The 15,905-nt window shown below is 39.7% G+C and overlaps 1 protein-coding gene across 1 annotated transcript in view; it reads right to left on the reverse strand.

The window, feature by feature from the left end:
* LOC128695569 (uncharacterized) overlaps positions 1–15,905 on the reverse strand; it is an 854,631-nt gene that overhangs the window by 61,867 nt on the left and 776,859 nt on the right. Inside the window, exon 20 of the mRNA XM_070093194.1 lies at positions 4,072–4,168. Coding sequence (XP_069949295.1) covers positions 4,072–4,168 — 97 coding nt within the window. The remainder of the gene's footprint in view (positions 1–4,071; positions 4,169–15,905) is intronic.

The raw sequence follows: 15,905 nt of genomic DNA on the forward strand, positions 1-15,905 counted from the left end.
ACTTGCTGAGCTTGCCAGGATGTATGGGAAAAACAAGTCGATCATCGGTTCTATCCTGTCAAAGAAAGAACAAATCAAGGAAGCTGATGTTGCGAAAGGTGTTAATATAGGGAGTGGATGAGGTGCCTTTTTCAAAGATTAACCCTTTCAGGGTCCGTCCCGTAGATCTACGGCTTCACGTTGAGTGTCCAAACCGTAGATCTATGCCAAAATTCTAGCGCCGTCAAATTTAGCGCGAAAACGCTCATAGGCCTACATGTGAGAGAACGGGTCTGCGTGGTGGGTGTGCGCCATAAACAAAAAATCTAGGCGCCCGCATAGCATTGTGGGAACGCAGGCTCAGTTACCCTTGTTCACCATGCCTCGTCGCAAGTCAGCTCTCACTCCCCGGAAAATTGGGACTCTCCTCTTCCTATTTGATAGTTCTGACAGTGATGGAAGTGGAAATGAAGACGAATTCTACGGCTTTGATCAGTTAGTGACCGAAAAGAATGACCAGGATATCGATAATAGTGCAGAAAATCCTGACGATCCTCAACCTTCTACCTCTGGTGTGGGCACTCGTGACTCACGGTCGGTTGTTCCTCAACGCAAGAGAAAACTAATATTTTCGCGTGGCCAGGCCTCTGACTTCAGTAATGATGATGATAGTGACGTGGATTGTGATTTTATTGCGCTCGACGATCATTCAAGTAGTGATAGTGAGGAATCATATTCACCAGTGAAGCGTCGGTATGTTCGCCGCCGCATGCGCTCGGGTAGTGTACCCTATGCTGTGCCCAGGGGACGGAGTACATCCCGTGGCCCTACACCAGTTTTAGGTAGTGATAGTGAGGATGATGTGGCTACACTTGGCATGGATAGACCACAAGCATCAGTGGATGGTGTTAGTGGTGATGGTAGTGGCACCGCCATGCGTGACTCACCAGCCCACGCTGGGACCCACGCTGCTGACTCGTCAGTTCAAGGACAAAGCGGAGCGTCAGCCACCAGCCCACCACAACCACAACCACCCGCACAACCAGCCTATGATGTCCAGTATCCACCAGCAAACCGTATGTGGGATTGGCAGCAAAATCCCAATTTTGTTCCCAAGCCTCACCACTTTGATGACTCTCAAAGTGGAATTCTACCTACTTGTCCCCTTGGAACCATGGCCAATGAACTGGAATTCTTTGAATTATTCTTTGACCAGCCATTGATGGAAACTATTGTCAGGGAAAGTAATAAGTATTTTGAGTACACCATGGCAAATACGATCTTATCACCACAGTTAAGACTACACAGGTGGAAAGAGACGACTGTTGCAGAAATGTATTTGCTTTTTGCAACAATAATGCTTATGCCTCATGTGTATAAGCAAATATAAAAGCATACTGGTCCACAGATCGGCTAATTTCTACCCCGGTCTTCAGTGAAATCATACCAGTGAACAGGTTTATCTTATTCTTACGTATGTTGCACTTCTCTGACAAAACCAGGCCTGACAGAAGTGACAGGTTATACAAGATTAGAAATGTTTTCATGTATCTCAAACAAAAGTTCAGCGTATACTTTTATCCATTCAAGAATCTTGTAATTGACGAGTCTTTGATTTTGTTCAAAGGTAGACTGTCATTCAAGCAGTATATACCGAGCAAGAGGAAACGCTTTGGTATAAAACTGTTTGTACTCTGTGATTGTGACAGTGGCCTGGTTTTGGATATTGTTGTATACACGGGTAGTAAAACATTGAAAGATACCAAGATGTTACTGGGTATCTCAGGTGACGTAGTGAGAAACATGATGGCACCTTATCTTGGTAAGGGGCATACATTATATACCGATAACTGGTACACAAGCCCATTACTCAGTGATTTCATGCGAGTGAACAAGACAGATGTGTGTGGCACAGTGCGTTCTAATCGTAAACATATGCCCAGGCTCAACACAGGTGCTCGTGGTGATGACGTGCAGGTGTTTACTGCCAATGACACCATGGCATTACGGTGGCATGACAAACGAGATGTCACATTGTTGACAACCATTCACCGTAATGAAATGCAAGACAGTGGCAAAGTTGATCGAGTGACTAATGAACGTATTCGAAAACCAGTGACAGTGATTGATTATACACAAAACATGCGCTTGGTTGACAAATGTGACATGCAGATTGGTTTTGTTGACTGTGTTCGTAAGAGTTACAAGTGGTACATGAAACTTTTCTTCCATCTCATGGACATTTCAATGCTCAATGCATATAATATGTACCAAATAAAGACTGGCAACAGACCACCGTATGGTGAATTTTGTTTGTTGTCAGACAACTCATAATGAAGTACCAGGTAACAACACCTGCTATACAACAAGGCCCTCGAATTCCTCAGGATATACCCAAGCGTTTGAGGAGGGAAGGTGATCATTTCATAATACAACTTCCTTCAACTCAGAAGAAATTTGCTCAGAAGAGATGCATCGTCTGTGCACAAACAAAACGACGGCAACAAAGACGCAAAGACACTCGGTTTATGTGTGAGGAATGTAAGGTGCCTCTGTGCATGGTGCCTTGTTTCAAGGAGTTCCACAAGCTCCAGCAGTTCTAAAACCATGTCCAGTGATTGTAAATATGTAAATATATGATAGAACATTAGTATTATACAAGATTTGTGCATGTTTATTGTAATAAACAACAGTGGTAAACAATAATATGATAATAACTTTAGTGCGGTTATTGTGTTCAATACAGTGAGTTTATATATATACTTTATATACAGTATTGGTCTCTCAGGCCCCAAATGTTAGTAGGAATAGAAAAAAATTTGAAAAGAAAAGAAAAAATGTAAAAACCGCAAAATAATGTAATGCGCGTATGTGGAATTCGTCGATGTTGCCGCCACCACATCATTTTTGACAAACTTCTTGGCACTGTATCTCGGTAAGTACTGATCAGAATTTTTTTTTTGTCTTATTACCTTCACAAAAATATGCTCTTTAATTCTGTAAGAAAATTTTTTTTTTTTTTTTTTTCAAAATTTCTTGGACACTGGAGCACCACTTCAGATTTTGGCCTTGGACCCTGAAGGGGTTAAGGAGATTTGTGCCAAGTGGAATGATGACCAAATGTTTGTGCAGAAGTACCACCCTGAGCAAGCTGAAACAAGCCATCTTTGCAACAAGTTCAGTGACAGAACCATGTCCCATTTTAGGGAAATGTTAGAGGTGCCAGAAACAGATGACTGTGGACAGTTATTTTGTGAGACAGGGGTCCAGTGACTCTCAAGCTGGTCCTAGTGGCATTAAAAGACAGAAGGGAAGTAACCCCAGAGAGGGCTTTACCCGAAGTCCTCCTGTAGGGGGATTCTCCTTTCAAACACTAACCCCAACTCCCTCTCTCCTCCTCCCTATCTTCCAGATGCCATCACCAATCTTCAATAAAGGTAAGTAAAAATGTTATTTTATATGTATTACTATACATAATTAAAAACTATAGTATTTGTTGTATGTAAAACTGTAATTAATCTCTAAAAAATGTTTTTTTTGTGTGAATATTTTTGGGTTTCTGGAACGGATTAATTGTATTTCCATTATTTCTTACAGAAATATTGCTTCGAATTTCAGACTTTTTGAATTTAGAACTAGCTCCTGGAACGGATTAAGTTCGATTTTTGAGGTTCCACTGTATCAGACAAAATGGAAAAAAAAAAAAAGGTCTGTAATTCTGGATTTTGTCCACAGCAATAGTGTCTGGTTGTCTTCTAAAGCACTGGCCCAAATCCAGTTCCTCTGACTCAAATTCTAAGTGACTACATCAACCATGGCAGTTTATACTTCTCTATCCCATGAGAAGGTAAGTAAAATTACTGCAAATTATGCACAATTCAGTACTGCTGTACTGTAGTATTACATGTTACAACACCTGTATCCTCTATAATCATTAAAATTTTATTTCATAATTCAGAAATTTTGGACCATCGGTAATATTGTACATCCCCCTCCCCCCATTAGTCCATTAAGTATAGAGGGTTCACTGTACTTAAGATTGCTGAATTCACGAATAAGCAAAAAATAAGTAATACGTTATACTCTACTCACTTTAAGTCGAAGTGTAACATTGGAATTGACATCTTTTCCATCTTTCTTGACACGATTTTTCCAGCCATCCTCTCCACTCTTTTGTAGTGCTGCTAACCTGAAAAAAAAAAGTTAAATGACTTGACAAAAATATTATTACAATACATAACTACAGAAGAAAATGAAAAAGTACATGATCTTTGAGATCACTTAAAAAAAAAAGGGAGGGGGTCATGCTATATTACATTCAAAGTGCTAGACCCACATGGATCATTCAGAAAAGTAGAGATAGATGCTCAATCCTCTGTCAGCTAATCATAAGAGACGAGCAATAAATAACTAAGATTCAAAGGTCTAGCAAGAGCTTATTAAATGAAGTTGATCTCAAACTGTTGAAATAGACCATTATATATACACTTACATACTACCTGTGTAATATATATGCGAGGTACATAAACAGATTTATTCAACAAGAGGATACATAAATATAAAAGACTACATGATTTACGTCTGTACATACATATATGGTAAAGGCCACAGTTATGCAAAGTAGTTTGTGCAGACTTAAGATTAAACAAACCTAAAAAATAGTCAAAATGTATATATATTTTTTTTTTCAACATGTCAGCCATCTCCCACTAATGCAGGGTGACCCAAAAAAGAAAAACACTTAAACCATTATTCACACATAATCACTGTCTTTGCAGAGGTGCCCAGATACAATAGTTCAGATGTCACTCCAAACAGCCAATATCCCAAACCCCTCCTCTTAAAGTGCAGGCACCGTACTTCCCACCTCCAGGACTCAAGTCTAGTTAACTGGTTTCCCTGAAACCTTTCACACAATACATGTACATGTATTACATAAATAGTGCATAATGTAAAATAATAAAAATGCTTGAAAATATGACAAAATACAATACATGTACAGTGGACCCCCGCATACCGTTGGCCTCGCATAACGTTTAAATTCGCATACCGATACATTTTATTGCTAAGATTTTGCCTCACATACCGCTAAAAAACCCGCTCAACGCTATTCGTCCGAGACGCGTCTAATGTGTGGCCTGAGTCAGCCTCACATGTTCCGCCGGTGGCATTGTTTACAAGCCAGCCTCCGCGGTAACATCCAAGCATACAATCGGAACATTTCGTATTATTACAGCGTTTTTGGTGATTTTATCTGCAAAATAAGTGACCATGGGCCCCAAGAAAGCTTCTAGTGCCAACCCTGTGGTAAAAAGGGTGAGAAATATTATCGAAATACTGTGGTACCATGGTCAACTGCTGATGCTGCTGCTGCTGTAGCACTGTCAGCTGCTGCTGCTGCTGTACCACCGTCAGCTGCTGCTGTAGTACCGTCTGCTGCTGCTGTAGCACTGTCAGCTGCTGCTGCTGTAGCACTGTCAGCTACTGCTGCTGTAGCACTGTCAGCTGCTGCTGCTGTAGCACTGTCAGCTGCTGCTGCACCACCGTCAGCCGCTGCTGCTGCTGTAGTACCGTCTGCTGTTGCTGTAGCACCGTCTGCTGCTGCTGTAGCACCGTCTGCTGCTGCTGTAGCACCGTCTGCTGCTGCTGTAGCACCGTCTGCTGCTGCTGTAGCACAGTCTGCTGCTGCTGTAGCACAGTCTGCTGCTGCTGTAGCACAGTCTGCTGCTGCTGTAGCACAGTCTGCTGCTGCTGTAGCACTGTCAGCTGCTGCTGCTGTAGCACTGTCAGCTGCTGCTGCTGCACTGTCAGCTGCTGCTGCTGCTGCTGCTGTAGCACTGTCTGCTGCTGCTGCTGTAGCACTGTCAGCTGCTGCTGCTGCTGCACTGTCAGCTGCTGCTGCTGCTGTAGTACCGTCTGCTGCTGCTGTAGCACTGTCTGCTGCTGCTGTAGCATTGTCAGCTGCTGCTGTAGCACTGTCAGCTGCTGCTGTAGCACTGTCAGCTGCTGCTGTAGCACTGTCAGCTGCTGCTGTAGCACTGTCAGCTGCTGCTGCTGCTGCACTGTCAGCTGCTGCTGCTGCTGCACTGTCAGCTGCTGCTGCTGCTGCACTGTCAGCTGCTGCTGTAGCACCGTCAGCTGCTGCTGCTGCTGTACCACCGTCAGCTGCTGCTCCTGCTGTAGTACCGTCTGCTGCTGCTGTAGCACTGTCAGCTGCTGCTGTAGCACTGTCAGCTGCTGCTGCTGCTGTAGCACTGTCAGCTGCTGCTGCAACTGCTGTAGCACCGTTGTTGGTATGGCTTATTGAGAATACCAAGAAACAATTAACCCCAGAGGGTTAGCCACCCAGGATAACCCAAAAAAATCAGTGTCATCGAAGACTGTCTAACTTATTTCCATTGGGGTCCTTAATCTTGTCTCCCAGGATGCAACCCACACCAGTCGACTAACACCAAGGTGAACAGGGAAAAATGCCTGGAACTAGTGCTCATATCATGTGGGAGTTCGAACACGTGGATTGGGTAAAAATACTCACGTAGGCTGGAAGTACGTATATTGTAACTGAAGTATGTGGAAGGGTGCCACAGCCGAACCTGCCTCTCTCTGCTGGTGAATTTAAAGCCAGCAAAGGTTGGTTTGAGAAATTTAAGAATCGTAGTGGCATACACAGTGTGATAAGGCCTGTTCTGGAAGAAAATGCCAAACAGGACCTACAGTACTCAGGAGGAAAAGGCACTCCCAGGACACAGTGTCTCATCAGTCATTGCTGCATCTTCAATAAAGGTAAGTGTCATTTATTCTTCATTTAGTAGAGTAGTACATGCACAATATATATTGTGCATGTACTACTCTACTATTGTGCATGTATCCTTCTCTTTGTGTGTAGGGAAATGTATATTTCATGTGGTAAAATTTTTTTTTTCATATTTTTGGGTGTCTTGCACGGATTAATTTGATTTCCATTTTTCTTATGGGGAAAATTCATTCGCATAACGATAATTTCGCATAACAATGAGCTCTCAGGAACGGATTAATATCGTTATGTGGGGGTCCACTGTATTACATAAATAGTGCATAATGTAAAATAATAAAAATGCTTGAAAATATGACAAAATACAATGATCATTTGAGTACAATAACAAAACTCAGGTTATTTCAACAGCAATGCTCCAATGTAGATTATATATATACAGTGGACCCCCGGTTAACGATATTTTTCATTCCAGAAGTATGTTCAGGTGCCAGTACTGACCGAATTTGTTCCCATAAGGAATATTGTGAAGTAGATTAGTCTATTTCAGACCCCCAAACATACACGTACAAACGCACTTACATAAATACACTTACATAATTGGTCGCATTGGGAGGTGATCGTTAAGCGGGGGTCCACTGTACATATTTACAATGTAGCACAAGTTGCACAGGCTGACGTTTTGTAATTTCAAATAGGCTGTTTAATAAACATTATTTCAAATTTCTCTGGAATTTATTCAGAATAGTAATGCTGTACAACAAAATATATACGTAATCGTATGTGTACACTAATGTCCAAACTAAGATACAATGAATAATGATCTTTGGACAACTTCATCACCATGACTTTTTTATATCAAATTTTATACATATCTGTACATGTATGTTTTCTAACAAGCTCACTTATCTAACAACAGTGTAGTCCATCTAACAAGACATCATCTTGTACACTAAGTGTTACACAATACAGTAAAGTATTACTGTACTGGGCACATCTGGCCAAAAAGAAGAGAGGCAGTGGTGATTTAGAAGGCATCTATGTATATGTATACTTTATCTGCTGTTAACTAATGCACATTATAGTACAGAATAGTGAACATTTATTCTTACACATTTTGCCTAAATAAAACCATGTCAAATGTGACAGTAATAACTCGCTTTGCAATAGTGCAAAGTGAGTTATTATTGTCACATTTGACATGGTTTTATTTAACTTAACCTACCTATCACTTAGCAAAACATCAGGCTCCTTTATTACCAATCCTTTTCACTACCCCCAAAAAAATGCAATTTCTTGACTAATATTTACTGAAACAATATGATCCCATTACATACGCAACAATTAACCACATAATAGAGCGAAACACCAACGTCAAAGACCTGGGAGTGATCATGTCGGAGGATCTCACCTTCAAGGACCATAACATTGTATCAATCGCATCTGCTAGAAAAATGACAGGATGGATAATGAGAACCTTCAAAACTAGGGAGGCCAAGCCCATGATGACACTCTTCAGGTCACTTGTTCTATCTAGGCTGGAATATTGCTGCACACTAACAGCACCTTTCAAGGCAGGTGAAATTGCCAACCTAGAAAATGTACAGAGAACTTTCACGGCGCGCATAATGGAGATAAAACACCTCAATTATTGGGAGCGCTTGAGGTTCCTAAACCTGTATTCCCTGGAATGCAGGAGGGAGAGATACATGATTATATACACCTGGAAAATCCTAGAGGGACTAGTACCGAACTTGCACACGAAAATAACTCACTACGAAAGCAAAAGACTTGGCAGACGATGCACCATCCCCCCAATGAAAAGCAGGGGTGTCACTAGCACGTTAAGAGACCATACAATAAGTGTCAGGGGCCCGAGACTGTTCAACTGCCTCCCAGCACACATAAGGGGGATTACCAACAGACCCCTGGCAGTCTTCAAGCTGACACTGGACAAGCACCTAAAGTCAGTTCCTGATCAGCCGGGCTGTGGCTCGTACGTTGGTTTGCGTGCAACCAGCAGCAACAGCCTGGTTGATCAGGCTCTGATCCACCAGGAGGCCTGGTCACAGACCGGGCCGCGGGGGCGTTGACCCCCGGAACTCTCTTCAGGTAAACTCCAGGTAATACAAAGTATCAAATCATGATGCTGAAAAAAAAAAAACCCTGCTCCTCCATTACACATTATGAGTTTCCACCCGAGGTAATGAAATATGTCAGCTTGCTGAGATTTTTCAAATAGGAAAGACTTCAGGAATGACACACAGGAAAGGCAGACTTGAATTAGACACATCAGGGTGGGAGAGAGAAGAGAGGAAGAACAAAAAGGTGATGTGGACCAGAGAGTCTACAAGGGTTGGTAGCAATAAAGGAACATAATAAACAAGGATGAGTACTGAAATTGATAGCTTTATTAATGTTTGTATGAACTTCACTGGTTGCTGGAACATGAAGGACAAAAAAAAAAAATGCAATATAATGGAAACAATGGGCACCTTAAAACTCCCACTATGAGACAATATTAGATTCTACATTCATAGTTCCATGTTGACTGGAGACTACTGAAAGGCCACAGGTACAAATCCAGTCAATGATGGTGAATAATTTCTAATCCAGAAATGAAGAAATATACCTGGAATACCTTAGAAATTTAATATATCTAGTTTAGAAGACTAAGCCTACATGAAAATGAAGAATCCTGTTGGCCCTTTGGGAAAATTATATAATTGCGAGTTAATTCAATATACCAAGACATGCAACGTTTAGGGAAGTTGAATGTTTCCAGAACAAAGGGCAATTAAAGAGGAAACAATGGAATTTAACAAGCTGTAATAGGAGAATTATACAAAGAGTGAGAATGAATTATAAAAGGGTGTTTAAATTATATTTTTCATTATGGAGACAAAACAAAGTCACGAGATGTTCCCAACACGAGGTGATCAATAGCATGCTGCAATGAGACAATAACCAGCTAAGTACTAGCATAAGTAATGATGAGATCTTCCACAAAGAGGGGAAAAATAAATCTCACAGAGTACAACAAATGAGTATGTTGATGGCTAGTATGAGGATGGAGCTGAGAATACATTCTTGTTGTACGCCTTTAACTTTGTAAAAGTCAGGGATAAGGATGTTTCTGACCCAAACACAAAAGCAACAAGTCCATCAAATATGTTTAGGATTTTTTTAGAAGGTTTCTGGGGGCAATGAGCACTGGCTAGGGTCAAGTCCTGATACTGTCAGGTAATGTAATAAGCCGTGTTTAAGTAAAAAAAAAAAAAAAAACTGACATTTAGAAAAGCCATTAAAAATATGCACTGTGTGAAGGCAAAGGACCTGTGGTGAAGCAGTCATGCCAACAGCTAACTTTTTAATGAAACAGAACTCTGAGTTTCCAAAAACTACACAAGTCTAGCAATAACCATACATTTTAGCAATCTGTAAATGGAGCTGGTAAAAACAATGGACTGATAATGGTTTGAGTTCCATCCCAACATATACGTTTAAACTAATGCTACTCACTGAGATACAGGGATGGAGAGTGGTGGTACTTTATTTTTCAGAGAAACTGAGGTAATGACAATAAGAATAATTATCATTATTATGAATATCATCCAAGACTATTCAGTTGAAGTCTAGAGGAACAGAAGATGAGCAAATCAAGGTCACCAATGAAATGAGTGAATTCAAGAGTGTACATGGGTTGAGGCCCCACCATGTATAACCTATACAGAAAATGAGAAGAAAAAACTTCAAGCCACAAAAAATAGCTACAATAAGACACAATCTAAAGGAAATTACAATTAAAATTTCATAACTATAAGAGTGGGTCAGAGAATGATGACACTAGTGTGCAGTATAAGTAACTTATTGTGTATCATTTGCCTAAATAAACAGGATCTGAAGTATCATAGTGTAACTAAATCTGAATATAATTTTTGTGCACTGAATATCAGTTGATACAGACAGTGCATTGTCACTGTAGGAAACAGTAGGCCACAAGGCATCAGATTGTAAGAAAACAGACAGGAAAACCAGCAGACACATCAACAACTGAAGCTCTCCTTGATAACTTGATCTATCAAATGCCACTGCATGTTGCTATATATATATATATATATATATATATATATATATATATATATATATATATATATATATATATATATATATATATATATATATATATATATATATATATATATATATATATATATATATATATATATATATATATATATATATATATATATATATATATATATATATATATATATATATATATATATATATATATATATATATATATATATATATATATATATATATATATATATATATATATATATATATATATATATATATATATATATATATATATATATATATATATAATTTTTTTTTTTTTTTTTCCAACAAGTCGGTCGTCTCCCACCGAGGCAGGGTGACCCAAAAAAGAAAGAAAATCCCCAAAAAGAAAATACTTTCATCATCATTCAACACTTTCACCACACTCACACATTATTACTGCTTTTGCAGAGGTGCTCAGAATACAACAGTTTAGAAGCATATACGTATAAAGATACACAACATATCCCTCCAAACTGCCAATATCCCAAACCTCTCCTTTAAAGTGCAGGCATTGTACTTCCCATTTCCAGGACTCAAGTCCGACTATATGAAAATAACCGGTTTCCCTGAATCCCTTCACTAAATATTACCCTGCTCACACTCCAACAGATCGTCAGGTCCCAAGTATCATTCGTCTCCATTCACTCCTATCTAACACGCTCATGCACGCTTGCTGGAAATCCAAGCCCCTCGCCCACAAAACCTCCTTTACCCCCTCTTTCCAACCCTTTCGAGGACGACCCCTACCCCTCTTTCCTTCCCCTATAGATTTATATGCTTTCCATGTCATTCTACTTTGATCCATTCTCTCTAAATGACTAAACCACCTCAACAACCCCTCTTCTGCCCTCTGACTAATGCTTTTATTAACTCCACACCTTCTCCTAATTTCCACACTCCGAATTTTCTGCATAATATTTACACCACACATTGCCCTTAGACAGGACATCTCCACTGCCTCCAACCGTCTCCTCGCTGCTGCATTTACCACCCAAGCTTCACATCCATGTAAGAGTGTTGGTACTACTATACTTTCATACATTCCCTTCTTTGCCTCCATAGATAACGTTTTTTGACTCCACATATACCTCAACACACCACTCACCTTTTTTCCCTCATCAATTCTATGGTTAACCTCATCCTTCATAAATCCATCCGCCGACACATCAACTCCCAAGTATCTGAAAACATTCACTTCTTCCATACTCCTCCTCCCCAATTTGATATCCAATTTTTCTTTATCTAAATCATTTGATACCCTCATCACCTTACTCTTTTCTATGTTCACTTTCAACTTTCTACCTTTACACATATTCTCAAACTCATCCACTAACCTTTGCAATTTTTCTTTAGAATCTCCCATAAGCACAGTATCATCAGCAAAAAGTAACTGTGTCAATTCCCATTTTGAATTTGATTCCCCATAATTTAATCCCACCCCTCTCCCGAACACCCTAGCATTTACTTCTTTTACAACTCCATCTATAAATATATTAAACAACCATGGTGACATTACACATCCCTGTCTAAGACCTACTTTTACCGGGAAGTATTCTCCCTCTCTTCTACACACCCTAACCTGAGCCTCACTATCCTCATAAAAGCTCTTTACAGCATTTAGTAACTTACCACCTATTCCATATACTTGCAACATCTGCCACATTGCTCCTCTATCCACTCTATCATATGCCTTTTCTAAATCCATAAATGCAATAAAAACTTCCCTACCTTTATCTAAATACTGTTCACATATATGCTTCAATGTAAACACTTGATCTACACATCCCCTACCCACTCTGAAGCCTCCTTGCTCGTCCGCAATTCTACATTCTGTCTTACCTCTAATTCTTTCAATTATAACTCTACCGTATACTTTTCCTGGTATACTCAGTAAACTTATTCCTCTATAATTTCTACAATCTCTTTTGTCCCCTTTCCCTTTATATAAAGGGACTATACATGCTCTCCGCCAATCCCTAGGTACCTTCCCCTCTTTCATACATTTATTAAACAAAAGTACCAACCACTCCAACACTATATCCCCCCCTGCTTTTAACATTTCTGTCATGATCCCATCAGTTCCAGCTGCTTTACCCCCTTTCATTCTACGTAATGCCTCACGTACCTCCACCACACTTACATTCTGCTCTTCTTCACTCCTAAAAGATGGTATACCTCCCTGGCCAGAGCATGAAATTACCGCCTCCCTTTCTTCCTCAACATTTAAAAGTTCCTCAAAATATTCTCGCCATCTACCTAATACCTCCCTCTCCCCATCTACTAACTCCTCGACTCTGTTTTTAACTGACAAATCCATACTTTCCCTAGGCTTTCTTAACTTGTTTAACTCACTCCAAAATTTTTTCTTATTTTCATTAAAATTTCTTGACAGTGCCTCTCCCACTCTTTCATCTGCTCTCCTTTTGCACTCTCTCACCACTCTCTTCACCTTTCTTTTACTCTCCATATACTCTGCTCTTCTTATAACACTTCTGCTTTGTAAAAACCTCTCGTAAGCTATCTTTTTCTCTTTTATCACACCCTTTACTTCATCATTCCACCAGTCACTCCTCTTTCCTCCTGCCCCCACCCTCCTATAACCACAAACTTCTGCCCCACATTCTAATACTGCATTTTTAAAACTATTCCAACCCTCTTCAACCCCCCCACTACTCATCTTTGCACTAGCCCACCTTTCTGCCAATAGTCGCTTATATCTCGCCCGAACTTCCTCCTCCCTTAGTTTATACACTTTCACCTCCCTCTTACTTGTTGTTGCCACCTTCCTCTTTTCCCATCTACCTCTTACTCTAACTGTAGCTACAACTAAATAATGATCCGATATATCAGTTGCCCCTCTATAAACATGTACATCCTGGAGCCTACCCATCAACCTTTTATCCACCAATACATAATCTAACAAACTACTTTCATTACGTGCTACATCATACCTTGTATATTTATTTATCCTCTTTTTCATAAAATATGTATTACTTATTACCAAATTTCTTTCTACACATAGCTCAATTAAAGGCTCCCCATTTACATTTACCCCTGGCACCCCAAATTTACCTACTACTCCCTCCATAACATTTTTACCCACTTTAGTATTGAAATCCCCAACCACCATTACTCTCACACTTGATTCAAAACTCCCCACGCATTCACTCAACATTTCCCAGAATCTCTCTCTCTCCTCTACACTTCTCTCTTCTCCAGGTGCATACATGCTTACTATAACCCACTTTTCACATCCAATCTTTATTTTACTCCACATAATCCTTGAATTTATACATTTGTAGTCCCTCTTTTCCTGCCATAGCTTATCCTTCAAACATTATTGCTACTCCTTCTTTAGCTCTAACTCTATTTGAAACCCCTGACCTAATCCCATTTATTCCTCTCCATTGAAACTCTCCCACCCCCTTCAGCTTTGTTTCACTTAAAGCCAGGACATCCAGTTTCTTCTCATTCATAACATCCACAATCATCTCTTTCTTATCATTTGCACAACATCCACGCACATTCAGACTTCCCACTTTGACAATTTCCTTCTTCTTATTCTTATTATTATTCTTCTTATTCTTTATATATATATATATATATATATATATATATATATATATATATATATATATATATAAATATGGAGGGATACAGGGCACTAGCTCAAAACAAAGATAGTTAGGTGGTGGTGACAAATTGCAGGACATATTAAGATATCCATGTGTGGAGAGATGAAGCACTAAGACAAAAGTAGAGATATGGATCGTAACAAGACAACAGAGCGGGAGATGGTTTACCTGCGATTTTTCTGTAAAACTGAGACTGGTTTCACAGCTCTTTTACTCTCACAGCGCAGCCTGATCCCATGCTTCCCTTCTGACCACATGGTCAACCAGGCTGTTTGTGCTAGAGGCCCACTGGCCCACAGCCATTACAACCAGCAGAGCTGGCATGTGTAGAAAGTATAGGAACTGAATGGTAGTTTTAAAAATATATATAACACCTATGAAAAACTAGGATAAAATTTACAATAAAAACTACTAGCATGAATAAAACAACACAAGTTCTATTACATCAAGATTAGATTAGATTAGATTTTTCATTTTGACAAATTACATGGTTGTACAGAGGAATATAATAGTTGGGTGTACATGTCAAAAGCCCCTCTGTATGTTCAGCATTTCGGGCAAACTTAAAGATGAACTTAAATTAAAATAACCAGCATCAGTTAAAAATACCATTCAATTATTAATTTCAAAGGATTCCTAAAGTTCCCAAAAAGATCTAAAGGCACCCCAGTAATTATAAAAATCAATGAATGTGAAAAGGCCTAAGCCATGAGTAAGCAGTTATACATAAGGTTTCAGTCAGTTGCATCCCACAAGCTACATAGAGGAAAGCAGGAAAACCTTCAAACGGGTTGCTATAGGTGAGATATATGTCCGATCCTCAATCAAGAGATTTATTTATGGTACTATATGGGAGGGAGTAGTAGTTAAACAATTTTGATTACATTGCTCGGATAGCAACTGTGACCATGAGAGTGTTCAACAAAGGTCTCCAGTTCAGATATGAAGGCCTTGGAGCTGGAGCCACTTGTATTTCCCATGAACTCTTCAAATAAGTAAGGGAGGAAAGGAGGGAAACTGTTCAAGGCCAAATTTATTTGGGTATGGTGACTGATTGGATGAAGCAACCATTACGTGTAGCCCGGAGAAAACGTCATGGACGCCAACAATGTGAACATGAACGAGTAATTTATGACAGGAATGTAACAAATTTATCAAACACTGCTCTGGCTGTAATGGCTGCAGAGCCACAAGCCAGTTCCATGCTTCACAACTTGAAGGTAAGATATAAACAGTAATGTCAACCACTGAGACTTTCAGGGGAATGTGAGGCATGGAGGTGAAAGGTAAAACAAGCAGCAACGAAACGTCGCAATGCTGTATACCTAATAAACATTAAACTGTGTACTATTATCTGAACAGGTTAGGTTAGGTAAGGTTCGTCAGGGAACAGCACAAGTGTTTTCTGA

This window comes from Cherax quadricarinatus, chromosome 42, assembly GCF_038502225.1.
Source record: "Cherax quadricarinatus isolate ZL_2023a chromosome 42, ASM3850222v1, whole genome shotgun sequence".
NCBI classification, from domain to species: Eukaryota; Metazoa; Arthropoda; class Malacostraca; order Decapoda; family Parastacidae; genus Cherax; species Cherax quadricarinatus.